The following is a 27,372-nucleotide window of genomic DNA, read 5'->3' as shown; positions in this document are numbered from 1 at the left end:
GAGGGGACACGGGGCCAGTGTGGAGATCCCTGGGCCGGGAGCGGAGGGAGTTTCATGACCCTCCGCCATGTTACACGTTACATGCTGCTGAGACATGGGGTCCCTGGGCAGAGAAGTGACCGCTGGCTTGGACAGCAGGGAGCCCCTTGGTCATCTTGGCAGGAGGCTGCCAGCTGAGTGGTAGGAGGGGAGCCTGGGTGAAGAAGCTTTGAAGGGTGAGTGGGGTGTGAGGCCGTGGAGACAGTGAACAGAGACACCCTGTGAGCAGCGTGTTGAGAAAAGAAGCAGATACACGGGCAGCTGCTGGAGGGGAACCTGGCTTGGAAGGGACATGTAGGATGTGGGAAGATGCAAAAGAAGCTAAAACAGTTCCCAGCTAATCTTGTCCCCCAAGCTGCGATGCTTATCATAATTAACCTCAAACACCACGTCCCTCTGAGACAGGCTGAGACCTGGACCCTTTGCTGCAGTGCGGCACCTAGACAAACGTCTCCTCAAGCAAGAAAATACAAAGAAATTATAAGGGACTAAAAATAACTGTGTGCATCTGCAGTTGGGGCAAATTATGGATAAAAAGACACAAAAAGACCAAAAAAAAAAAAAATCCAACTGCTACTTCTGAAGAGCCTGGAGGAAAAACAGGGGGTGGGGAGTAAAGGCGGGGCACTGCGCATGCCCGCTGCACTCAGTACCACCCAAGCGGTGGACAGACCACCTAAGCTACTCCTCTGCCCAACCGCCTGGGCCCACGCCTACCCTCACCCCAGATAAGGAGCCAGCAAGGGAACCTGTTGTTTGTTTTTCGCTCGCCGCTGCTGCAGCAGAGGCCCCGCTAGAGCCTTGCCGGAATTTCTTGTCTGACCTTCTATCAATTTCTGTTGATTAAGGAGGACCAAGAACCCTGATCAGTAACACCCCGAGGGGCATATATTTTTACACATTTTGCTTTCCTGAAAACTACTTTATATTGACTCGGTCTGTCTGCCTGAGGACAGCTATTTCCTTCCCAGTTGGTCCCATCCATCTGACTTACACACCCCCGTCCCCCTTTTGCCTCTAAGCGAGGAGCCCGCTAAGTGTCTGTGTCCCCTCTGTCCTTCAGTGACCCCAATGCCTGTGACAGCACACCTGGAGCAATTTTGTACTCAGTTAGTCTTTCTAATGAACCCTTGTAAGGAAGATGGTTTCCTTCCTCCACTAATAACTTCCCTCACAAAACTAAATAAAGATTACACAGGCTGCATTTGGCAGTGACCACTTCCAAAATAAACAGAAGCGCAAAGATTAGCTGGAACAATGGTATCATTAAACAGCTGCATAATTGTTCATCCTTCGGGAGCCTGAAAATGTGGATCTGCCCCTGGTAGAGTTTCACGGTGAAGATGGCCGTGGAGAAGTGGCCTCAGGCCAGCAAAGGGTCAGTGGTCGGCTCTGTGGTTTGCCATTCTTGGGATGGCTTCCAGGCTCTGCTGCAGCACCCTATGTGGCCTTAAGCAAGTCACTCAGCTTCCCTGAGTCTGTGGCCTATTGTAAAAGTGACCACAGCACCCAGCTGTCAGCATTGGGTGAGATAGGGCTTGGTACTTAGTCAGTGTGTACTAAATGGTAGCACATTTTGTTTAACTCTATCATCTTACCAGTGCCATCACCCTAGTCACTCACTGCCTTGCTGGTAGAGTCCCTGGTCACCAGATACATTATACCCCGACCCCCCTGCCCCGTGCACCTTGAGTTTTATACTAAAGTGGCATCACGTGATACTTCATAACATGATGCTGCATTACATGATATTGAATTGCGTGATACTTTATAACATGATGCTCTATTACACAATGCCAAATGACATGATGCTCTACCACATGATACTGTATCACATGACACTTCATTACATGAAGCTGCATTACAGGGTCCTGCCTTACATGATACTGCACAAGGTCCATGGGAAGGGGTTTTCTTATATTCAGAGTAAAAGGTAATAGGCTTCATAGATGCCAGGTACTACCCTAACTCATGTAATATTCAAAACCCCTTTTCGAAGCAGGTGTTCATTCATAATTAACTAATCAACATTGTTAATTAATTACCCATCTAAAAGTTGATCCATATGCTAATAAACAGTTAATCCCGAAGAAGGAAATGAAGCCCAGAGAGGGTAATTCACTAGCTAGAGGCAGCAGAGCTGGGATTTGAACCCAGGCCGTCTGGTTCTTGATCACCTCACCCTGCCCTTTTATTGACCTGAAATACCGGCAGCACACCTCCACCATCACCGTCCCTGCAAGCACCTGCTGGGGAATGTTCAGAAGATTCCCGGAGCTGGGCGAGGCCAATGTGGCTGGAACAGACTGGGTGGTCAGAGCTGAGTCCGAGGAGTCACGAGGGAAGATCACAAAGGATGGCTTATTTACTGAGTGACCTGTGCAGGGGCAGGGACCACAGCCGGAGACAAGGAGCCTGTTTACATCCTAAGGAGGGGAAGCAGACAGTGGGCTAGTAGAGTGTGAAATATATTAGATGGTGCTAAGTGCTCTGGAGTGAAATAAAGCAGGGTGGAGAAAAGGATGCTGCAGGGGGGTTGGTTATAGTTTTAAATATGGCTTCCCTGAGAAGGTGGTATTTGGGCAAAGCCTGGACTTTGAGAGAACAAGCTCTTCCAATATTGGGGATGGGGGAAGAGTGTGGCTGGCAGAGGGAACAGCATGTGCAAAGGCCCTGAGGTGGAAGTTTGCCTGGTCTTGGGAAAGAGTAAGAAAGCCCGGGTGTGTGCAGCGGAGCGGGAGAGGCAGACAGAGTGCAGCCTCACCGCCATGGCAGCACCGCGGTTTTACTCTGGGTGACGAGGACCACTGAGGGCTTCTGAGCAGAGGAGGGGCACGACCCACCTTCTGGGTGCAAAGACCCCTCAGCCTGCGCGCGGCCGGGGGTTGGCCTCAGGGTGGGCATCTGGCCAGTTCGGGCCAGCAAGACCGAAGGGGAGATCGTCAGGCACACTCTGGAAAGACGTTCCTCCTTGAAGTGATGGAGAATAAAGGCTCCCTTTCCTTCCTGTGGGACATTGTCCGCACCAGAGAGCGATGTCTGGAGCAGGGAGCCTTCTGGAAGCTTCCTAGGAGCTCAGTGCAGCCCCCATGCCCCACAGCCCTGCTAGCAGCTTGGCCCAGTGCCTCGGCTCGGTGGGAATGGGCGGCGTCCAGGTGTCATGCTGTTCCCACGCCTGGACTCCTCCCACAGCCCTTCCTGGGGGGGGGGGTGGCGCGGGGGGGCTCCATCACCTGCCTCGGGTCTCCGCGTCTTCTTGGTGAGGCTCTGGCCACTGCAGTGAATTCCTCCAGCCTCTGCCACGCCTGCAGCTCCATAGCCCCCCGTCCCACGCCGTATTTTTCTCCTTAACACTTAGGACCACCTGAAACACTCCATATCGTTTAATATACGTGGGTAGGGTCTGTCTCTCCCTCTCGAGTGTGAACTCCAAGAGACTTGGTTTTGTGCGTGCCTGTTTTCACTGCTGTCACCTTCAGAACCCAGGGTGGTGACCGGCACATGACAAGTACTTGGTAATTGTTTGTTGAATGAATGAATGAGTGAGCAAGTGAATGAGTGAGTCTTCAATATAGTGTTGGATTGACATTTCATCACAGGATTAGGCTATGTGAAATAGCCAGTCTTTGAAGTCAAAATGATTGAATTATCAATTTTAGTGGTTCAACCTAACGCTTCTTGTTGCAATTGACATTTCCTTGTTTATTTGCTTGCCTATGTCCTGTCTTACCCGCTCGCGCAATTAGAATGTCCATCCGTGGAGGCAGGACCCTGTTGTTCTGGATGCCCAGTGTCTTGGCACATGACAGGTACCCAATAAATGCTGGCTGAATGAATAAATATACAGAAGTAAATGAATGAAGGAATGGAACAGAAATACTCCTCTCTAGAACGAAAAGCCTCACACACACGGTCCCCTCGACCCTCTGACAACCCCATGAGAGCTGGTGGAGGATAGGTGTTAATGAACTCTAGTGCCTTAAGAAGAAACCCAACACCAGACAAAAGTAATATCCCTCTGAGTCAGTGACAAGTGTTTGTGGAAGAATTGCCAAAGCTTCTTGGAAGCTCAGAGAATTCCTGACATCTTTAGAGGCTCTGGGGGTTCGTCTTAGTGTTCCTGAAAATGCCCTGTGCCGTGGGCCACTGGTTGGGGGGGAATCAGGGTGGGTTGGTGGTGGGCAGGGGGGAGTCGAATCTGTCACAAGAGATCATTAGAAATTGCTAGGCCCAAATTGGTAATGAGAGCTCCGCAGGGCCAGGAGAGCCATGTTCAAGACTGGCTCTTGGGAAGCTACATGGCAATAACCCCCCTCCTGTCCAGGAAGGCGAGGCGCAGTCAGAGCAGGAAGGCTGGAGGCTGGAGCGGATGCAAGAAGACGCGTGTGTGCTGTTTCTCCTCCCGCCCACGTATAGACGCAAATGACCCACTCCAGTCCCAACTCGGGGCAGGCTATAGTCATCGACAAACACACCCATTTCCACCTTTTCAGGGGATTTGGTTCATGTTTGAGGGGTTCTAACTTCCCAGGATCCTGGGTTCTGGTGAGAGTTTCCATAGCAACAGTGAAACCAGCACTGGTCCACCAAGGGGCCAAGAAATTGCAACTTCCCAGGGAAGTAAGACAGCAGAGGGGCTGCAAGGTTGTTTAGCCCCAAACTGGAGACAAAGCCAGAGCGTGATGTCGCCACGCATGTAACACGTGCAACACGGGCGGCAGGAAGACTTCACTTTTTAATGCAAAAACAAAAACAAAAACGTAGAACTTTGGGATGTGAACCCGCAAAACTTCCCCATCCGCAGTTAAAATCGTTGAGTGCCAAGATCTTTCCCAGAAGGAAAGAGCTTTTGGTGGCAGTGGGTGGGATGGACTTGGGAAAAATGGTGAAGAGAATAAATGTGCCTCTCTGCCCTTATCTCTCCGAGACCCCTTCCCCAGCCTGGGGGATAAAAATAAGTAAAAGAATTAAAACAAAATTTAAAAGTAGTAATAATAAGTCATCAACATTCAAGCTAAGGAGGAAGGTATGTTAGGGTCCCTTCCCCATTATATCAAGGTGTCTTCTGTCTGTATACCATGGGTCATGCCCTCGGATGTCAGGTCACAGGAAGGTGAGGCTGGGCCTGCAGGGACAGCGGCAAAAAGGAGGCGTGTGCCCGGGAAGGGAGCAGCCCTGACTCAGCCTCTGCCAGCCCCTCCAGGTGGCACACATAGCTAAAACTTTTGTGAAAAGATCCAGATTTTCAAAATGTTGATTGCTAAGCCACCTTTGGCATAGATCTCGTTATAAAAAAGAAATAGGAAAGAAAGAAGAAGGAAGGAAGGAGGGAAGGAAGGAAGGGAGGGAGGGAGGGGAGGGGAGGGGAGGGGACAGGAGGGGAAGTGGGGAGGGGAAGGGAGGGGAGGGGAGGGGAGGAAGCTGAATTCAAATGTTGTGCATCTGGTTTGCCATGAAACATTGCCTGTGATTCTGCCTGTGTGAAAGTCTATCCCCCCCACGCCTTTTTTCTACATGGTGTCATCTCTCATGTTTCCTCCCCACCAGGGTTCACAGGTGGTCACTGTTAGGGCCGGGGAGGTCCTGGTGTCCTGGGATGCTTGCTGGTGGGTTCTCCTGGGGGATGACTTTGGGTGATGAGAAATCATCAGAGGTGGGGAGAAGATGCTCCGGTCAGAGGAAGGGTCCAGCCCTGGGACTCCCTGCCTCGGTGGGAACTTTGCAGAGGGACAAATGAGGGGGCATTTGGACTTGTTGGGGCTGAGCACCCCGCTTCACCAGGACGAGCGGACAGGACCAAACCCTGAGATTCAGAGGCTCCACGGAGGCGTCCGATTTGAATCCCAGATGGCCACTCGCCATGTGTGACAAACAAGGAAAGCTTGGTGTGTCAGTTTTCCCATCTGTAGAATGGGGCTAGTTACAGTACCTCCCTCCTACGATTGTTGTGGATGACATGAGTTAAATGGTAGTAAACAGCTTGGAACAGTACCCCTATGGAGGGAAAGGTCCATAGGTCTTGGCTGGTATTTGCAGAAGACCTGGGGGAAAAACATGGAGAGAAGGGAAGAGTTTTTCCAGACAGGAAGAAGAGGGCTTCACCTCCACAGCACGGGAAACTGCAGCTCTGCTCACGTGCTCCTGGCATGTAAACTAGAAAATGTGAAAACGGGGGAGGAAGGCTTGTGGGTGTGAGTTTCCCCGGCTGGTCCTGCTGCCCTCGGGAGAAGCCCGGGATGCAGGTGGTGAGTCAGAGCGGGGAGCCGGCCGTGGGGACCCAGGACGCAGCTCCCTGCGGGACGCTGGCCTGACCTGACCTGCCCTCCCCCCAACGCAGCACATGCGAGAGGCCGCGGAACGGCGGCAGCAGCTGGAGTTGGAGCATGAACAAGCCCTGGCCGTCCTCAACGCCAAGCAGCAGGAAATCGACCTCCTGCAGAAGGTGAGCCGGGCTGAGGCTGGGGGCTGGGGGGAGGTGGGCGGTGGGCTGGGGACCTGGGTGCGGGTGGCCCCCTGCTCTCCCGAGCCCTTTCTCCCAGGCTAGGGAGCGCCTCCCTCTCCTTCCTGGTGCGGAAACAGTCCCTGCGCTCTCTAGTTTCTCCTAAGTTGACTTGTGATTATGTTCTAAGCTGCAAAAAACCAAAGGCAAAGCTCGCACAGTCGATGCTGGCGAGATTGTAGGGAAAATGACACGCCTGTGGACTATTGAAAAGGGTATGAATTGCTTCAGCTCTGGGGGCAAGCAACCTGACAGCATCAATGAAAGCTAAAATCACAGGTTTATTTTGACCCTGCAACCTTCCATTCTGGGAATATGATGAAGATGCCCTGTAAGAAACACAGGAACCCGTTCAAACTGGTGGTTTGGTTTGGTTTGGTTTGCAGTCCTGTAGTGTGGGCACAGGTAACGAGGTTAAATCGAATGCTCATCCCAGGGCGCGGTTGTGTGAATCGTGGGGCATCCGTACCACAGAGCAGCGCGACAGCATTGGGAGGAATCATTGTGGTTTACAGCTGCTCTCTTGAGGAAGTTTACAGCTGCTCTCTTGGGGAGGTTTACATGATGGTTTGCTAAGTGAGCAAATCAAGTGTCAGGGCAATATGTGCAGCGTGATCTCATGAACGAAGGACAAGAGAGAGACAGGGAACACAAAAGAAGAAAGAAAAGGAGAGAAATAAGGAGAGAAAAGAGGGAGGAAGACGAAAGAACAGAAAGCAGAGGGAGGGAGGAGGGGAGGGGAGTGGGGCACTGAGCAGCTCAGAATGTGTATCCCCACGTATCCCAATTTGATGGTTTGGGGACCAAGAAAGTTAATTCCCGCCCCATCCTTAGTCACAGGCCTTGGTCCCCTTGTCTCTCTCCAAATGCGTCTGAGGATTCCTCTTTCAGAGCCATGGGTCTTGGGTCCCTGTGTCTATCTCTCATTGCGTTTCTTTCCCAAAGCCCAGTGCCCCCCACCCATGGGAGGGCAGCCAGCCTTTCCAGCCGGGGCCCAGTGTGACCGTTGGCACAGGTGCTGGTCCCAGACGCCCCCCAGCGCCAGCTGGGATGAGCAGTAGACAGCTATCTCTTCCTCCAGTCGGTGGGTCCTTCCATCCCCCGACAGCCCCTCCAGGTCTTTGATCTCAAATAAAGGACACGATGGCTTACCCTGCCTGGGCGGTGACCCCTATCTGTCAGAGTGGTTTTTCTTCTCCCGAGTTTATTAGCGGAGCGTGTGGCATCGGGCAGATAACTTCCCATGCTGTTTCTCTTATCACTTAATGGAGACCTCGTGCTAAGGATAGATTTCATCGGGCCGGTGCGATGGACACAGTCGCAGGCCTTGTTACCTGTCATAGTACGTCGGCTGGCCCGCTAAGCAGCACTGTTTCATTAGATGCTCTCCAGAAAGGATATTGCTGGGATACAGACAGCGATATTACTCTTCTCTTCCCCTGCCGTGTGGGAGGGACCTGTCGGTGCCTGGAGATACCTGCCTGGTACGCACGTTCCTTCACTGCCTCCCCAGAAGCCGTGTCCCCAGGCTGGGAATTTCCAGGACAGATAATAAGCCGACAGAAATACAAGTATTGTCCAGCAAGGGTGACAGGTCGGTTTTTCCCAGCAGAGCATCATTTTCCATGAGCCTGGAGTTTTATTTACGAAGCACTTGATGCCGGGGAAAGTGCGCTAGAGCCAAGTCCGTTATTCAGCCCCCAAAGTCTCTCCTGAGCACCATCCAACTTCTTTTGCTTCTTGTTTCCCCTGTGTTCATCCTTGTCTCTATTTTGGACACACTGATGCTTCATCAGTGGGGGAGCACAGGAAGAAAAACTAATGAAGGGTGAATGTGTCGACTTCGTAATTTCTTAGAGCTCTGTTTTTTTTTTTTTTAAAAAGTGTTAGAAGAGAAAGGTTGAGACGTGAATGGAACAAGACTGATGAGTTCTTTCTAGAGTTTGCGTGTCCATTTGATTTCCAGCACGGACGGCCCTCGTGCTACACTTGCTGCCCTGATCACTCATTCCTTCCTTCCTTCCTTCCTTCCTTCCTTCCTTCCTTCCTTCCTTCCTTCCTTCCTTCCCTCAGCAAATGTTTGCTGGCTGCCACCTATGTGTTGGCTGCTCAGCCATTGTTCTGAAAACTGGGAATGCAGTGCAGGGTAGGACAAGACCTCAGCCTTACAGAGTGAGAGTAAGTGAACAAGTACATGAAGAATTCAATAAGTTCAGATCAAGAAAATGCCATGAAGGAAAACACACAGAATGAAGTGAGAGATTGATGAGGGCAACGGCTTTAGATGGGGTGAAGCTGAAATGAGTGGCAGACACCCATTATGCAAGTGCTCATGTCCTATGGAAAGACAAAGTCTAGCCCTTGTCCCCCTACCTCAATAAAAGTCACCAGAGCTCTCTGAGTTCCAGTTTGATTCTCATGAGACCACAGTGTGAGATATCTCCAAGGGGCTGTCTATTCTTTTTTTTTTTTTAAATTTTTTTTTTTATTTTATTATTTATTTATTTATTTATTTATTTATTTATTTTTGGCTGTGCTGGGTCTTCGGTTCGTGCGAGGGCTTTCTCTAGTTGCGGCAAGTGGGGGCCACTCTTCATCGCGGTGCGGGGACCGCTCTTCATCGCGGTGCGCGGGCCTTTCTCCATCGCGGCCCCTCCCGTTGCGGGGCACAGGCTCCAGACGCGCAGGCTCAGCAGCTGTGGCTCACGGGCCCAGCTGCTCCGTGGCATGTGGGATCTTCCCAGACCAGGGCTCGAACCCGTGTCTCCTGCATTAGCAGGCAGATTCTCAACCACTGCGCCACCAGGGAAGCCCGGGGGCTGTCTATTCTGACTACAACTCCCATTATTTCTTTTTTTTTAAAATTGAAGTATAGTTGATATACAATGTTGTGTTAATTTCTGTTGCACAGCAAAGTGATTCAGTTATACATATATATACACATATTTTTTAATATTCTTTTTCATTATGGTTTATCATAGGATACTGGATGTAGCTCTCTTGCTATACAGTAGGACCTTGTTGTTCACCCACGCCATATATAGCCTGCCTCTGCTAATCCCAACCTCCCACTCCGCCCCTCCCCCAACGCCCTCCCCCTTGGCAACCACCAGTCTGTTCTCTAGGTCTGTGAGTCCGTTTCTGTTTTGCAGATACGTTCATTTGTGTCGTATTTTAGATTCCACGTGTAAGTGATATCCTATGGTATTTGTCTTTCTCTGTCTGACTTGCTTCACTTAGTATGATCATCTCTAGTTGCCTCCATGCTGATGCAAATCCCAATATTTCTTGAACCCACGCCCATGGGACCCACCTTCATCTCCCCAGTGCCGCGGCTCTTGTTAAGTCACCCGGGACGTCCCGCTCAGTGGTTAGTGCCCTGCCCTCATCCTCTTTAACCCAGAGGCACAGTTTGAGGGGGTCCACCTCCCCACCCCAGGCCTCCAGGACCCCACCCTCTTCCAGTTTTCCTCCTTCCCCACAGACGCCCTCTAAACATCCCCAAGAATCAGTCCACAAGCCACGTCTCTTCTTGACCTACACTCGCCAGGTCCCCGTGGGTTTGAATGCCACCTGTGTGCCAACTGCCAGATTTGGTTTCCAAGTCACACTCTGCCTCTGAACCCCACTTCTTTTGTCCAACTAGACATCCAGCTTGGACGGTCTCAAACGTCATGTCCCCAGTTGAGTTCTGTTCCGTCCTCCCCGACACGTGCTCTGCACACGGCCTGCCAGGCTCTGCAAAGGGCAGCATTCCCTTTTTGTACAGCTTTTCCTTTTCCTGGGAGTGAATTGCCTCTTTGTGTGTGTTTGCTCAGTCCTCTGTGTACCCGTCACTCCCCTATTCCCAGACTTTCTGCCAGAGCTGTAGAGTTCCCCTCAAGATGGCCCTGCTTCTCAGGGGGTGTTTTAATGCCGTTTTCCCCCGAGACGTCCTGCCTGGAGCCCGGGCTCTTCTTCCAGTCCAGGCTGGTTGCCCCGGAGGCCAAATCAGAGCTGGGCCTGGAAATGCCCTTCCCCATCGTCTGGGGAATTCCCTTTCCGCCTTTCGGTACTTTGTTGGATCCGCTGCTTCCTGGCTCCCATAATATTTTTTTTCTCGATGCGCAGGATGTGTCTAAGGAAGCTAGGGGTGTATTTTCCCATGAAATGTAGGTGGATTTTTTGACATTTTACACTCCTTGGAGATCCCTTTGCGGTTTCAGCCTCACCTCTGGACCTGGCCACGCTAAGGGAGGTCTGGGCATTCAGCCAGCTCGAGGGTCAGGAACCCGGAACCTTCTCCAGGTGCCTCTCCCTCCCTGGAGGCTCAGCTTATTCCTCTGCTCAATACGGCAGTTGGGAGAAGCAGGTGAAATAATGTGCAAGTGAAAACACTTGTTGAATTAAAGAATGAACGAATGATCAAACTGCCCAAGGCTATTCTAATGGGAATAAGGTAAGATAGGACCATCAGCCAACCCTTATCTCTGGTAGCTGGTGGAGGCATAGCTTAAAAACTAAAAGTCCAAGCAGAGCGAGTCCCATCTACGAGGACTTTTCCACGGGATGCCTGCTCGTGGAGATCGGGGAGCCAAGAATCCTCACTTCCGTTCATTCCAAAAGCAGCTCTGGGGCTTCCCTGGTGGCACAGTGGTTGAGAATCCACCTGCCAATGCAGGGGACACGGGTTCGAGCCCTGGTCTGGGAAGATCCCACATGCCGCGGAGCAACTAGGCCCGTGAGCCACAACTACTGAGCCTGCGCGTCTGGAGCCTGTGCTCCGCAACAAGAGGGGCCGCGATAGTGAGAGGCCCGCGCACCGCGATGAAGAGCAGTCCCCGCTTGCCACAACTAGAGAAAGCCCTCGCACAGAAATGAAGACCCAACACAGCCATAAATAAATAAATAAAATGTTTTTTAAAAAAGCAGCTCTTGGGCATCCTGTGTCAGCCACGTGTAGGGCCAGCGGCACAGCGGTGAGCGTGAGCAAGGCTGTGACGTAGGCTGTGGACGGTGACAGTACTAGTAAAGCTACACCGTGAGCATTCACTGTGAGTACAGCGCGTTCTGGGCCCAGTACCTGGACTGCACGTGTCGCCTTCTTGAAGTCCCCGCCTGCCTCTGTCTCCGCCTGTCCTGTGTCACTCTCCGCCCAGAATGCCTGGTCCCCAGATAACGGCAGAGCCGGCCTACTGCTGGCACTGAAGTCTCCACCTGGCCTCCCTGCCTGAATGGCCTCAACCCGCCAGCCTTGGTGCTCTCTGCCACCTCACCCCCATTTAGTGATGCCACTTGCCCTTTGATGTACCTATTTGCCTATTGTCTGCCCTCCCAGAACATTGCCTGCCACAGAGCAGGTACTCAACAAGTGATGCTCGGCAACTTTGAATGAATGAATGGATGAGTTAGTGGGGGAATGAATGGATGAATTAATGGGGGAATGAATGAATGAATAAACGGAGATGCTTGGGAACTTTGAATGAATGAATGGATGAACGAATGGGAGACCTAGTAAGATTCCATCCATTGATGTAGTTCATGGTCATATGAAATTACCAGGATAACTGATGGTAAGTTCTAGGCAATCCTCTATAAACGTCTGTTGAATGCATGAGTGGCGGCAGCCGTCACCCGTAACCTGTGGGATGCGGGTCCCCTTACAGATGCAGGACCTGGAGGCCCGACTCCGACCCCGATGTCTCTAGGGAAACGGTGACTGGAGTCCAGCTGCTTTAGCTGCTTCAGATTTCCAGTTTCTCATGCGGGTTACATCCTTGTCTTATTACAATTAGCAGCTAGAATAATCCAGATGTATGAGCAAAAGAGTTTTTCCACATTTAAAATTCGTCTGCAGATCTGATCAATGTGACTGTCCTTTCAAATTCCTCCCATGTGGGAAATGAAGATTCCAGGTTTAAGGCCATTACTGACACGTGGGTTGCTAAAAGAAGCCAAACTCACCCCACATCTCATAAAAGTGCTTTGCCTCCATGCCAAGTGCTTCCCTTGGATGTTTTGGATTTAGCTGTTGTACGTGGATGGTGGGAGGGGGGATCGCAGGCTGACCCTCCAAGTTCATTCAGCGTCTTGTTTTCTCCTATGACACATGCCTGGAATATTGCTTCATGGCTTCCTCAGCTCTGTGGAACTCAGGGACCTGACTTGAGGACCTGTATAGCCCTCAGTCTTGAGTCCATGAATCTTGTTCACTTTTCTGTGGAGCTGAGATTAACAGCACCCACAAATGACCCTCCCCCTGCTCATACCAACCAGCACCCATACTCCCAACCCCATCACCAAGGTGCTTGGGTACTTATTATTCTGAGTGTTACGTGTCCAGTCTGTCTGAGCCAAAAGTCCAGAGCTTTGGCAGCGGGAAATCTACACCCCCTCTACACAGCTATGCCTCCCCTGAAACAAATGTGTTTGCTGCGGTGTCAACCCACCCCCTGGACATTTGATCCCCTAGATGGCAGGCCCCTTCTTCTGACAGCAGGACTGTGGGCCTCCCTAGGAGTTGTGGTCCCTCTCAAGTTCACTGTGTTCTGTAGGAAATCGCGTCTGTGTGAAGATCTCAGCTTCCCCCATGCACTGGCAGTGGCCCCCGAAATGAGCCTTGCTTAAGCTGTTGCTTAGATTCTGCAAGAATTCAGCGCTGCCAATTTTAACTGTTAATTTTATCCATCTATTCTGATTGCCCAAATGGCCCAGCTTGCAAGTAGCCTACAAAAACGAACTCCTGATTTTCACTTGAAGCCAGAAATGAAGTTGTTACTGCCAGCTTGGCTGTGTTTTAACAGCCTGCGATGGAGTTTTTAGTTGTTTTTCATTCTGCCACTTGAAAACTATCTTTGACTCAAGTGGCTCAATGATGGTGTTATTTATATAATCCCTGTATGTTCTCTGGTTGTTTGTCTTTTTTTTCCTATTTCGTGATGTATTGTCCCTCTTGTTGTTTTTGCTCTGAAAGGAATAATTTTGAGCCTTTGAAGACTGAGCTGAATTCAAGAATGGTCTAGTTAATTTGCTGGGTTCTATTCACTTCCCCAGCTCTTAAAAGCCTCATTGGAAATATGTGAGAATGAAATGCATATGAATGAACTCTATGGAAATCTCAGGCTACTTTTACTTTTCGCTTTTAGTCTGTGCTGGGGAAGCCAAGCCCTTCCCTCTTTCCGACTCACAGAAGTTTTCAAGTGAGAAGCAGAAGCTGTTAAGATAGCTCTCACTGGCTTATTTATGATGTTAACTCTTCTCCTCATTATTCTCCAGGCACCTGGAGAAAATATTCCTCCAGAAATGAGAATTCTAAATGTAAATCTCAATTTAATACATGGATTCTTCCTTAGTGCTCAATTTTCAGAGGCAGCTACCCTATAGCATCAGGAGAACATCTTCTCTAAATGTTTGTGAGACCTGGGAGACCAGTTTGATGGGAGGCATGAAGGTGGTGATGTGGAGACAGGCCTTCCTCCTCCGTCTTATGACACCCGCACCCTCTCACTGAATTTCGGTGTCCCCAACGTTAAAATGTGCCTTCAACAATTGACAGTTGTGCTCATTAGGACTTTTGGTTTCAAGTGACAAAAAACACAAAAAGAGAATTTCAGTTGTACACGCAACTGAAAATCTAGCTTCAGATGCAGCTGGATCCAGGGCCCAGATCAGCTGGCTTCAGGTGTGGTTGAACCCAGCACCTCCCAAATCCCATCAGACCTCCATGGCTCTCCTGCCTCTGCTCTCCCTTGCCTTGGCTTCATTTCTGGTTTCCACATCGAGGCCTCTGGCTGCTCCAGGTTTGCCCCTCGTGGTGGCAAGATGGCTGCAGCTGCTCCAAACTCTCCTCCACTCAGCCTCAAGTTCCAAAGGCAAGGGGCCTCCCTTCCTCCTAGCATTCCCAGGCAAAGTCTCTTTGTTCTCACTGGATCATGCACTCACCCACTAACCAATCACTGTGAGTCTAGAACCTTTCTCATGTATTCAGTGGATCCCCAGCAAAGTCAGGACCTCTTCCCAGGACATAGTTCCAGGCAGGCAAACACAACAGATATTTACTGTCATCACAGTATTAGAACTTCAGGGTCCGTGAGGACAGGAAATAATAATGTTGCATCTCAGTTTTGTGTGAACTTACCACGTGGTCTGGGCAGCAGCCATCCTGAGAAATTTCTTTGGTGAAACTTGTACAATTTCTTATTCTGTGGAGCTGATGGCTTTGTGTCAGATAATTTGAAGAAGGCAGCCCCCCTGCTACAGCTGAGAGCCTGGGCGCTCAGGACCACCCGGGCAGCCCCTCCTCAGGGCCTGGTGGGATCTCAGCAGACCTTTGGTTATCCGGGGGTCAAGTTCGCATAATTGTGTTTTATTTCTCAAGCAGTTAAGGACATTTGAGAAAATGATGGTGCTCCCTGTGGCTTTGGGCAGAATTATCCTGCTGTCTGGGTTCAGCCACGTACCGTGTGTGGCCCCTTCTCAAGAACAGAATCGGGCTCCTACCCTCGTGCACCAGCTGAATCCCACCAGCCTCCCTGGTCTCTGCCAGATCAGGGGGCGCTTTCCAGTTTTTACAAAGAGCATCAAACCCAAATCCATTCCATCTTGCCCAAAGGGAGAGAAAAATGAGAACTGATTTAGACCCTTAGAATTTAGGGGTTTATTAGAAGAATAAAAATCAATGACGCACACTCCCTGATAATTTAGACATTAATCTTTAATTCTCTTTTTCTCCCTTTAAACGTTCACTCTTCTGTCTTTTTATCATCAAAAAAGGCTCAGGTTGAAGCTAAGAAAGAACATGAAGGTGCGGTGCAGCTGCTAGAGGTAAGCGAACCAGCCATGATGGCTTTCTTCCTGGGGGTGGGTGAGGTCAGGGGATATTGCGTTAATGCCTCATAGAAGCAACAGCTAACGTTTACTGAGTGCCCACTGGGTACAGGTTACTAGTGCTGTTCACACATCCTCTTGTGTCGTCAGCTCAAGCAGCCTATATGATAGGCGCCATTAGGGTTCCCATTTTACAGGTGAGGAATTGAGGCACAGAGACGTTAAGCAATTTTCCTGTGGCCACACAGCCAGCACCAGAACTGTGGGTCTCAGAGGTGGTCTGCTCTCCTCTGCTGGCTCCTCCTGGATGGAAAGCAAGGAGGGTGAACCCGCTTGGGGGGGCATGATATCCTCAAGGAGAAAGGTCGGGGGATGGGCCATTCCAGTGGGTGTCAGATGAATGGGGGAGTTTTAAGTGACAGCACTAAGCCCAAGCAGGCACTTGGCATCTGAGGGGGGCGTTGGCAGGAATCACAGCAGTGAACACGATCAAGGTGCTGCCACGGGCACCGTCCCCATGAGCACAGCGGGAGTGACCCTCCCCAGCTGCCCAGAGGCCTTTCTCACTGGCCCTGATGGTGGGGGCTTGGCAGGAAGTGGGTGGCATGTCTGGACCACTCTTCTGTCCCTGGCTGATGGCCTGCTGCCAGCATCCTCGGGAGCAGGGGGGAACTCCCGGGATCACCCGGGGGCCTTTGCCGCCTGCGTTCCTCATGCATGATAAATGGACGGAAGGAGTGTCCCTGCCGAAGACAGAGGTCACCAGTTACTGAGCCCTCACTGCACACACAGCAGCGGGGTGTGGCTGCAAAGCTTGGGGGCCCCACGAGGCCTCCTCCCCTGGTTCCGTTCCGTCAAGAAAGGCCAAGAGGGCCTTTCCGCTGGGCCTGCCACCTCCGCACATGGGAAGCACCTGTCCTCTTTAAGATGACCTTGCCTCTTGTCCCCAGGGGACCAGCAGCCACTTAAAACAGAATATATTCATCTCTTACATTGCCTTTTAAAATCTATTCCTCCCCCAGGAAAAGGTTTCATCATTATGGTCCTATATATTAAAATTGATTTTTTGAAAGCGTCCATTAGCTAATGAATATCTGGAGGGCTGAGAGTAATGAATAGCAAGTGGGAAAATATATAGCCCAGGAGACTGGAAACAGACCTCCAAATGGCCATACATCTCCCTGAAAAATCATTTCATTCCCCCCACCGGAATCACTCACCGCACTTTGATTTACATAGTCACCTGGCTGGAAGTGCAGTTTCTTTTTTCCCATCACCCCAAGCCCATCGATCTGATCGTCTGTGTTGTTTTTATCCGCCTTCTGAGCTGCCGCTCTGTGACAGCCCCGCCGAGGTCATGTCACCTGGTGCTGGTGGCCGTGTGTGCCCCGCACGTGGGGATGGGTGTAACGTACTTCGGTTGGAAAAACGGAAAAGGCAATGCAGATGCAGTGAGAATCTGTGTCTTCTTTTATTCACAACATCTTCCTGTCATTGTGTCTTGCTTTGCTTTTCACCCAGAACACGCTGGACAGCATGCAGGTACTTTAGGGGATGATGTCTGCCCCTCCCCGTGTGCTTGGTGATGCTTTCCCCAGTCATGGACCAGCCGCGCACCCCTGGGCCCGCTCCATCCGCCTCTTCTTCCGAAAATGGGCAGCTTTCTGATGCAGTCGTGGGTGCCTGGGGCTCCCTGGGGCCAGGGGAGCCGAGGAGCTGCCCCTGGGGCCTCCACCCCAGGGAGATGCTTTAATTTGGGCATTGAGGCCCAGGGCTCTGTCCTCTGAAGTGATGGGCGGGGCCAGCAAAGCCGGCTTCCATTCTCAGGCTGGAAGAATGTTCTGTGAATTCAGATGACCTCGGGGAGGAGAATTGTCGGGATGATTCTACCCTTGGGCCAGCCACGTGCTTTTGAGCCCGGCCAAGAGCCCAGAATTTGGTGGGTCCGTCATCGGAATTCAAACCTTGCACCTGAGCGGTCCCCCATTCCCATTCTGTGTCAAGTGAGGGCAGCGACCCTTCCAGCAGCTGGGGGCCCTTGCTTGTTCTTCTCACCGGCATCCGCCTGGGGAAGAAGAGAAATGAGCTGTCCCTCCAAACAGGGTTTTGAGCCTTTTCCAAAACTCTGAGTTTGGCCGTGAGTTTGTAGAACCAACGACTTTTCTCACTCTTGGGTGGTTCTCCAAGCGGGGTTCTGGGACCCGCAGTATTGGCATCACTGGGGAGCTTGTCAGACCCACTGAGTCAGAAACCCGGGGTGGGGGACCGAAATCTGCGTGTTAACCAGCCCTCCGGGTGCTTCGAGAAGCGTGGTTTAGAGAGTGCCAGGCTGGTTACAGGAAGGGGAGCTATCTGAAGGAGTAAGCCCCCTGGGAATCTTGGCCAATCCTGGTTCAGCACCTTAGTAACCAGAATTGATGACCAAGAATAACCCGAGTGAGACCCCGCCCGCCTATCCTCCAAGCATCCCTAGCGGGCAGTGTAGTCTTCGTTTGGAAGTTCACGTTCTCTGTGCCTCCTACTTGGCAGGCCGGTGACTTCCTTTAGTCACATAATCTACCAAGCAGAACAACCCACCTCCTTGCGCAGCTAGAGAGAATGCAGTGACGGAGAAGGGCTGCCCCGGAAGACGTGTTAGGTGAACCCCTCAAAACACCTACACGCACACATCCGGTTCTGTGGACGTTTCTCAGTGCTGTTTGCTGATGAATGATTGGCCAGGATGTTTGGAGATGGGAGGGTGTCTTTATTCCTGGTCAGGACACCCAAGGACCGATCCGGGCTGGCTTGGGGGCTGAGCAAAGACAGGGGTCAGGAGTCAACTGAAAATAGAACAGAGCTTTTCAGACTCCAGATGGAGAACTCTGTTTGCAAACCTAACAGCCTAAGAGCAGGTACCGGCTACGTAGCTTCCTTGGCACTTTATGAGGGAGTGAGTTTAAGACAAAGAAGCAAAAGAAAGTAGTTATAACAACAGCAACAGTGCCAACAGCAGTGTTTATTGAACCCTCCTCTGAGCCGGGCACTGTTCTAAGGGTGCATCTGCGGGTTACCTAGGAGATAACGGACGTATTGTCCCTCTCGGTCTCCATGACAACCAGGGGAACGGAGGCACGGTCAGGCGAAGTGACTTCCCCAAAGCCTCCGAGCTATTCAGAAGCAGATTCTGGATGCAAAAGCCCCAGGAGTTTGGCGCCAGGATCCAAACCCTCCACCGCTGCACGGCAGAATCTTCTGCCCTCGGAATCCTGACCTCCCTGCGAGGTGGGGTCAGGTCTCCTGCCAGCAAAGCTGTACCAAAAGGCGGATCAGCTCCCGCAGCAGCCAGACTTGGAAATGCCGGCCGAGCAGCCCACCTGCCGTTCCCCAGCAGCAGCACACCACGTGGTCACAAGTGACAAGAGTGATGGAACTTAATCCTTTTAATACCACCCAGGGAGGTTGATATCAGCCTCCTCATTTCGCTGATCAAAAACCAAGGCACAGAGACGCTGAGCCACCTGCCAGGGACACACAGCTTCTAAGAGCAGAGCCTAGGCCCTGAGGGTCCACGGGTAACACCATCTCAAGTCACTGAGAAAAGAGTGTGCAGAGAAGAGATGGCCCGTGACTGGGGGTCCCATAAACCCTAAATCCTGCTGGGTTAGGAGGCAGTGAGTTCTGTGGTCCGTTGCCAGGGGACTCTCGCCCACGATAAGCTGGTTCCCGCCAGTGTGTCAGTGCTGAGGGCTCCGCATGTGCGTCTCGCATGCTTTGTGGCTAATTCTCCAGGGCTCCTTCCTAGGTATTTATGGCCTCACTCCCAGCACTTGCTGCCGTCCTCCTGGACCAAGGCATCCACCTGCGCGCGATGCCAGGACGAGCCTGAACGGGCTCCGTTCATCCCCGGGTCTCATTCGAAAGGAGACAGGGCTCATCTGGAGGCAAGGGTCCAGCATCTGAGTTGCACAATGACTCTCCTGGTCCCTGGGCTCCTTTTGCTTTCATGGGTCCCTTCTTCCATAAAAACCTTAAAATTATATTTTACATCTGCTTAGGTACAAAGGCGAATATAATCCAGGTTGGATTCATTATTATTATCTTCAGTTTTCCTCTGATTTTAAAGGAAATTAAAATGAAACCATTTCTGTGGGTCCCTAAACAAGGCCCCAGGTACCATGCTGCTTGCCTGGCTTGTGTTAAGATGCTCAGTGACCGTCTGTCAAGGGAGCATGCTTGTGAGTAAATGAATATGTTTGGTCCCATCAAACAGATGAACTTGGTCTCTGGTGTGTGTGTTAGGTTAGGCCAGGGTGTGCTGCAGTAACAAACACCAAAGTCTCACACTCAACACACAAAGGTTCATTTCTTGCCACTGCAGATATAGGAACACGCCACGAAGCTCCCCTCCACGTGGTGACTCAGGGGTCCAGGCTCCCGGCATCTTGAGGCTGTGCCGTCCAGAGTGTATGGCTTCCTGGTCATCATGGCAGGGAGACCTCTTCCGTGTCTCGGCTACAGAAGGCACAAGTGTCACCTCTGCTTGCAGGCCACGGGCCAGAGCTAGTGACCCGGCCCCGCTTCACTGCAGGGGAGGCTGGGAAGTGCAGTCTCCCTGGGTGGGGGCCTGGTGGCATGGCTCTGCCACATCTGAATTCTGGAATCTTCACAGGGCAATGCAATTTTGATACCAAAGTGGACAGACAGAATATTAGCTAAGCCGAGAATCTGAGAAATGCACAGATAAAGAAGTTTATACTTAATGCTTTGCCTTTAAATCTCTTAGGAATTCTCTGTCCCCCAGGAATTGAGGGGATGGGGTCTCTGCCTCCCTAGGGTAGACTTGGCTACCCTGTACCCATGAGTCTTAGCTGGAGGGCGAGGTTGTTAGGGACAAGGAAACTGGGGATGCGCAGGTATTTGGGGGTTCAGCCACCCAGGACTACCTCTGGCTCCAGCTTCATCTCCCTAATGCTCCCCTTCCCAACCGCAGTTGGGAGGACAAAAGCCACAGTCAACGGGAAGCCCCAGGTTTGTTTTTTTTTTTTTAACGAACTCCTTTATTTATTTATTTATTTATTTATTTTTGGCTGTGTTAGGTCTTCGTTTCTGTGCGAGGGCTTTCTGTAGTTGTGTTGCGGCAAGCGGGGGCCACTCTTCATCGCGGTGCGCGGGCCTCTCGCTATCGCGGCCTCTCTTGTTGCGGAGCACAGGCTCCAGAATCGCAGGCTCAGTAGTTGTGGCTCACGGGCCTAGTTGCTCCACGGCATGGGGGATCTTCCCAGACCAGGGCTCGAACCCGTGTCCCCTGCATTGGCAGGCAGATTCTCAACCACTGCGCCACCAGGGAAGGCCCCCAGCCCCAGGTTTTGAAGTCTCATCAGTGAAAGGCGTTTATCTGCACACAGGGTGCCTCTGTGACTAATGCTTGTCTATACAGAAGCAAAAGACTCAAATGATCCAGACCCACCAGCAGCAGAAGTCACTGTGCTTTAGTTGGGCAATTTGATAAAGGCATTAATCGTGTGAGCCAAAGCAAATGTTTAAGACACTTGCGTTTTAATAGTGCTGACTCCATACACATTAAAGGAGGCGAAACATTAATTAAAAAGTCATCTTCACCCAAGTCTCCCCTTGGTTATTACTTTGTTACATTTTAGTATCAAGATGGCATTGTCCTGTAAAGATTCTAGAATTCAGAGCAATTACTTGTCAAGATCCTGGAATTCAGAGCCGGTTCAGATGAATTGATGGGGTTTTTCTGTGTATATTATAGTTGCAGGCAAGAGCTGGGTGCGGGTGTGGGTATTAACCTGGCAGTGGAGGGTATTTCTTAACTGGGAGTCACCGTGAAAGAGTATGGAGAGACCCTCAATGTCTCCCGCTGACGATGAAAAGTGGGGAAATTCTAATATACTTGCATGGGCTGAAATGCACCATCACCTTTGCTGAAAGCAGAAGTTCGGCCGCCTGAGAGGCAAGGGTGACTGGGTCACTAGTTAGCCGTCCCTCTGGCGCTGTCCGTTGCCTGCAGAGGACAAAAGATCTTAGTTTCTGCTTATGGAGATCCCCTACCATGCCCGCCAGAGTCTGGACTTACCAATTTGCCATAGTTCTGGAAGGCAAGCTTCTCTCCCATTTTATAGATGAAGAAACTGAGGCCCGGTGAGCTTATGTGACTTTCCTCCAGGCCCTCTGAGTGAACGAGGGAGTGGGGGGGGTCTGGGATCTAGACACAGCCCAGAGCCTGGAGTCAGAGAGGATTGGGTGTGTCCTGCCACTTACTGGGTGTGTGACCTTGGTCTTTAGTCCATCTGGCCTTGTCTTCCTCACCCATGCAACGGGCTCACACCAGCTTACCCCTGGGAGTCTCTCTGGCCATCAGCACTCATGCATAGAGAGCCCCCAGCGGGGCCTGGCACACAGTAGGTACTCATTAAGCAATAAATAGCACCACAAACCTTGTTTACCCCTAAAGACACCACACAGAACAACTTACTCCCAAATCACTCCCGCACTGCCTGGGACGCCCTGGCTTGGCTGTGCTAGCGTGAGTGTTCACAGCATCCCTGGACCCTCAAAATGGTCCTGGTTTGGACGCTAATTACAGGGCACAGTGCCCTACTCATCCGCTCCCCTTTATGAAGCCTGGAAGTCAGATGAAAAATACAGAGTGGAGGACCTTGGGAACGCTGGCAGGTGCATCTTTGGATGCGTTTTCCTTCGTCTTTATAAATACCCACAGCCGAATTTGCAAGACTCTGCCGTTTATTCCAGTTCGAGTTTACTCGCCCGATGACGGTGCCGTCTGTCCCCGCGGTGGCCAGAATGCAGCCGCCCTCCGCCCCTGATGCGCAGGTGGCGGGTGAGGGTGAGGAGAAGCGGGGCCGGGACACACCGGGATGGGGACACTCAAGCAGCCTGCTTAATTCAAGCGGGCGTGGTTCCGCCCCACCGGTGTCGCCACCCAGCCCGGAGAGGGTGTCCATGGAGGCTCTGGAAGGGAAACCTGCTTCCTTCCTGGAAGAGGGAAACAGCAGGGAAGCTGGGTGAACTTTCCAGAGGGAGCGCTCCCCTGTGGGACGTTCTTCCGGTTTAATGGGTCCCTACGCCTCATCTCCTAGTTGTTCAGACCATTTCCTCCCTGAAATTAGCGAGAAAAGGCATCTGGAAGCTGCCTGACTTTTGGGAATCGTCATCCTGCTGTCTTGAAGCCGTGTCCTCGGATACCCAGAGGAGAAACAAAGCAAGGAATTGATGAGAGAGGGGCAAAGAATTAGGTGTGATCACGCAGGACTCTTAGAATCTTTGGGGTAGAAATGCGAGGTGGGAGAGGCTTAGCCCTACAGCTTCGCTCCCGGGTCACAGTGGAAGCAAGTCTCAAACCAAATTGTCGCACGTGTGCAGACGTGTGTTACAAAACGCTTGTTGACAAGAAGGCACGAAGCAGCACATCCCTCTTCTCTGCCCTCTTAGGAGCTTCCGCCACCAGCCCCCATGGAAGCCGAGGCCCCGGCCCTGCTTCTGGCGGCCTCGGGCAAAAGCAGAAGTCCTCCGAATCAGGATCTGGACACAAGACCACTTTGAGGCCAAGCCTTGGGCGCCACCCCCCACAACACACTAGTCTTAGACACTGTTCATTCAAGGGTGGGGTAGCGCTAAGATATCCCATATTTTGTATACCTTTAATTTCACCAACAAATGCCCATGTCTCCCTTCATCATGTCTAGGGCTAGGGTTAGGGTTAGGGTTACCAATATTTTTCTGATATCGACCATACTAGGTGGGCGTGCCTGGGCATGGATGGAGTTGCAGGTGGTGGATGGCTTCGGGGTAGCGGCCTCTGGAGTGTAGCCTTCCCAGCACCTGCATTGACCTCCCCTGGGGTGGGATTCTCAGTTACGACACCGATTGCCCCAGAATGAAGTTCAAGTCCCTGGGACATATTCTCTCCATCCAGAAGGATCGTATTAATAGACTACAGATCCCAGAGCCTCCTGGCTCCAGACCCTGTGGGGATCATCCTGTGTGTCTGGGACTTAGGTGGGTGCAGCTGGAGCCCATGCACGGGGCCACCGGGGCCATCCAACCCAACCTGACCAGATGCTGGGGTTGCCATCCACGTTGTCACGTAAAGTGGAATCACAGAGCGGCTGCCCCCAGGCCACGTCCATCTCTCCGTGAGCCTTGTCAGGACAGACTGTTTGTAAGCCTTCGAAATACCCTCCAACGTTTAACGACTGAGAGATTTTACATCAGAACGAAGAGTCCCTGAAAACCGAAAGTTTTGCCCAGGGTGGGTCTGGACCGATGCTGAGAAGTAGACGCCCCTCTAGACAGAATGTACACACCCTGGTTCACTGTGTCCCCAAGATCCTGGGGGTTTGCCTCGCTCCTCCTCTCGTGGGCACCTCCCACCACCTCCGGGGATGTTCAGTTTACAAAGATGGTTTGACGTCGGCTCCAATCCACCTGCTCCCAGGACCCCCCCCTCATCACTCACATCAGAGCCAGCCCCGCCTTTCTACAGGCACGTCCTGTGCCAGCTGCCGGGGAAAACCGCCTGCCACGGTCCCCATCAGGGAAGGGGACCCTGAACAAAGAAACGCTCCCTGGAAGGAGGCCCTCCAAGAGCTGGGGTCTTGGCCAGCCGGCAGTGGTACCCAGGAGATGGAGTTCACTGTAGCACCCAAAACGTGCAGCAGTTCAGCACCCCTGCGTGAGCCCCGACCTTCCTCTCTGGTTTTGTCTGAGTCCCACAGGGTCTGCCGGGAGTACACAGCCTGCCCTCCTTCCTCTCTGTGCCGCCCCCCGTCCCCGGCCCCAGCAAATCAAGAGCTCCTGCCCGGGGCCTCTGTTTCCAGGTGCCTCGATGCTCGACCCCCGTGTGGGCTCCTGAGACCTCGGCTGCCCTAACGCTCAAGCTCCTGATCTGATGTTCCCACAGCACCAGCTTTTCGTGTACCGCCTTTGAGATTTTCTCCATGATTATTTCGTATTTTCTTTAAATCCGTTCACTTTCTAAAACTCTCTAGTTTGAAATAATTTTGAGATTCCCGAGAAGTTACAAAAATAGCACAGGTGGTCGCTGTGTACCTTCACCCAGCTCCCCAAGGACAGCGTCGTAGGTGACCAGAGTACACTGTTGAAACCAGGAAGCTGACGCAGGCACAGTATCAGTAACCAAACTACAGAGAGTCACTCTTTGCCCTTCCTTTGGTGTTCAATTCTGCGGAATTTGATGGTACGTATAGATTCATGAACCGCTACCGGGAATACAGATGGCTCCACCCCCCCAAAGACACGCCCTCATCTTAATTCTTAGTACTCGGACCTTCCCCCAGCCCCAGACCCTGACAACCATTGATCAGCTCTCCATTGCTTTAGTCTTGTCATTTCACGAATGTTACATCAATGAAAAATCTATCTGCTTTTTGAGTTAGTTCACTTTTCACACACACGCGACATGAAGGATCTGATTACCAGTTGTATTTTTCTTGTGCACATTACAATGAGGACGTGGCCATCTAAATGGCGTTTGTGTTCTTCCACATTCACCTGACACCCTCCCACACACACCACCACGGCACCTGGCGGCACACCTGGATGAACAGGTGAGCTCAGGGCTCTTCTAATGCCCTTCTTGCCTGAGGCTGGGTTGTTGGCGACTGTTCCCTTCCTGAGGACCTGTCGCTCAGCCCTGGAGCAAACATTTAGTCTTCAGGGCTGAGCAGGGAGAGCCAGAACCCTTGGCCTTGAGGCATCTGATGTCGCCATCCTGGGGTCACCGCTGCTCCTGGGCGGGTGCTGCGTCTCCCCGATGGGGGGGTGCCCAGGCGGGAGGCGGATCTCTCCACGTCCTCACCTGTGCCCAGGGAAGCCCGGCGTCACTTCTGTGCCTTCCTCGGTGGTGATGGCAATCGTAGCCAAGCTCATTCAGCCTTTTAAGAGAAGAATCCTGCTGATTTTGTTAAATGCATCGAAGAAATTAATTATTGGTTTGGGATTTGTTAGGTCTGTTTTTAGAATTCCATGACCTCAGACATAAACAGCACTTCATTCTGGCCTAAGGAGCTGAAAAGCTTAACACCAGTGGAGGAGGGACAGGGAAGGTTGGGGGGGAACGGGGAGAGGAGGAAGAGGAGGAGAGCATCAGTCTACCACTGTCCTGCATCCCTGTGTGCACACCTCCATGAAACCAAACATCTCTCAAGCCCCGACTTGGTACCAAGATCTAGTCCGAGTGCTGGGGACACAGCGGTAAAGAAGCAGACAAAAATTCCTGCCCTCGTGGAGTTGACATTTTAGTGGTGGAAGCCAGACGGTGCCCACGGTTAATAATACAGCAGATGGGATTTTCCACTTATCACAGACTGACGGAGGGAGACAAGGCAGGACCTCCATGCAGATGAAACAAGCTGCTGCCTCTAGGAACGTGATGCCTGCAGATCAGGGGGTCCCCTCTTCTCTGCTTCAGCAAACATTTACGGAGCACCTGCGATGTGCTAGTGCTATGCAGCGCGTTGCGGGTGTCTCGGAACCAGAAAGCACAAGCTTGGCGCAAAAATGATCTAGTCACGGAGGCAGACGAGAAATAGTCAGGGAGCTACTAGAATGTGCCAGGACGGGAGCGTGCAGGGGAGGGGGCAGAGCGGACCCTCCCTGTGCCCCTCTTCCGGTGGCCCAGGGCAGGGAGCTCTGACAGCAGGAGAAAGGGCACCAGGGGGGGAGGTGTAGGGAGTGTGCACCGCGGTTCCCCAGGGAGAGGAGAGTGGCTGGATAACACCCGCCCCGCTGAGAATCAAAAGCAGGCAAAGATGGGGGTTAATGGGGGGAGCTGCCCGTGGTACCCTTCCCTGCCGTGTGTGCCCAGGGGGCACTCCCAGCTCCCTAGTGCTCCCGAGATGTCTCCGATGTCTGCAAACGGCAACGATGTTGCTAAGCCAATCCAGCAAACAGCAATTCCCTTTAATGCCAAAGCGGGGTGCTTTGGGGTTCTGCAGCTTACAAGAAAACTGCATCCAGGGGTTAGCAACTGACTGTCCGCAAAGCTGGGCTGTGTCACCGCCTCACGCTCCAAATTTCCAGCAGCTACAGTGAGGCGTGCCAACCGCAAAGTGCCCGGGCTGTACACAGAGCCCAGAACAATCCGCAGTTGGCTGGGATCTGAGTGTTTGCAAGGTTTCTTGGCTCCTGTGCTTTCCCACGTTCGCCCTGAGAGGAAACCTGGCTGATGGCCAGGGTGCACGGGAAGCTTAGTTTGTTCAGACACCACTCTTGCGGGGAGGAAAGAGGCAGCCCTCCCACTACACACACGCACACACACACTGTCATTCACACATGCACACGTGGCATGCAGTCCTGTGCACACCCATGCAACACACATGCACACAGTACACACGCACACGCACTGTCACCCACACATGCACACATGCACACACGGCACCCAGTCCTGTGCACACCCATGCAACACACACGCACACAGTACACACGCACACGCACTGTCACCCACACATGCACACGTGGCATGCAGTCCTGTGCACACCCATGCACACGTGGCATGCAGTCCTGTGCACACGCGTGCACACACACTCACAGACACACATTCGTGCGGAGAGACACGCGGGGCCCCAGCAGCCCAGGCCGCCTGCTGACCGCGGGTCCGGGTCTCCGCCGCGCAGTGCAGGGTGCGGGAGCTGGAGGAGAAATGCCGCGCGCAGAGTGAGCAGTTCAGCCTGCTGTCCCGGGACCTGGATCAGCTCCGGCAGCACGCGGGCGAGATCGACCTGCTGGGAGGCAGCTCCCTGGACGTCCCCTCGTCCCCCGGCAAGCCCTTCCGGAGGTTCATGAATGGACTGGCTCCCCCCATTGGCAAAGGTAAGTGCCTGGACCTCCCTCCCTCCCTCCCTCCCTCGCACGGCAGCCGGGATGGAGAAGGGGCGCTGGCGAGGGTGCGGGCGGAGGTGTGTGACAGAGCATCTCACCACACCCGGGGCGGTGACCAGCCTAGCAGGCCTTGGGGCGGTACAGGCCAGCCGGCGTCTCCCACA

General features: G+C 52.3%; 1 protein-coding gene across 1 annotated transcript in view; it reads left to right on the top strand.

The window, feature by feature from the left end:
• RIMBP2 (RIMS binding protein 2) overlaps positions 1 to 27,372 on the top strand; it is a 267,099-nt gene that overhangs the window by 186,146 nt on the left and 53,581 nt on the right. The window contains exons 4-6 of the mRNA XM_057527204.1: positions 6,377 to 6,481; positions 15,290 to 15,340; positions 27,004 to 27,199. Coding sequence (XP_057383187.1) covers positions 6,380 to 6,481; positions 15,290 to 15,340; positions 27,004 to 27,199 — 349 coding nt within the window. The 5' untranslated portion in view covers positions 6,377 to 6,379. The remainder of the gene's footprint in view (positions 1 to 6,376; positions 6,482 to 15,289; positions 15,341 to 27,003; positions 27,200 to 27,372) is intronic.

This window comes from Balaenoptera acutorostrata, chromosome 13 (assembly GCF_949987535.1).
Source record: "Balaenoptera acutorostrata chromosome 13, mBalAcu1.1, whole genome shotgun sequence".
Classification (NCBI taxonomy): Eukaryota; Metazoa; Chordata; class Mammalia; order Artiodactyla; family Balaenopteridae; genus Balaenoptera; species Balaenoptera acutorostrata.
This window is presented reverse-complemented; position numbering and strand designations above follow the sequence as displayed.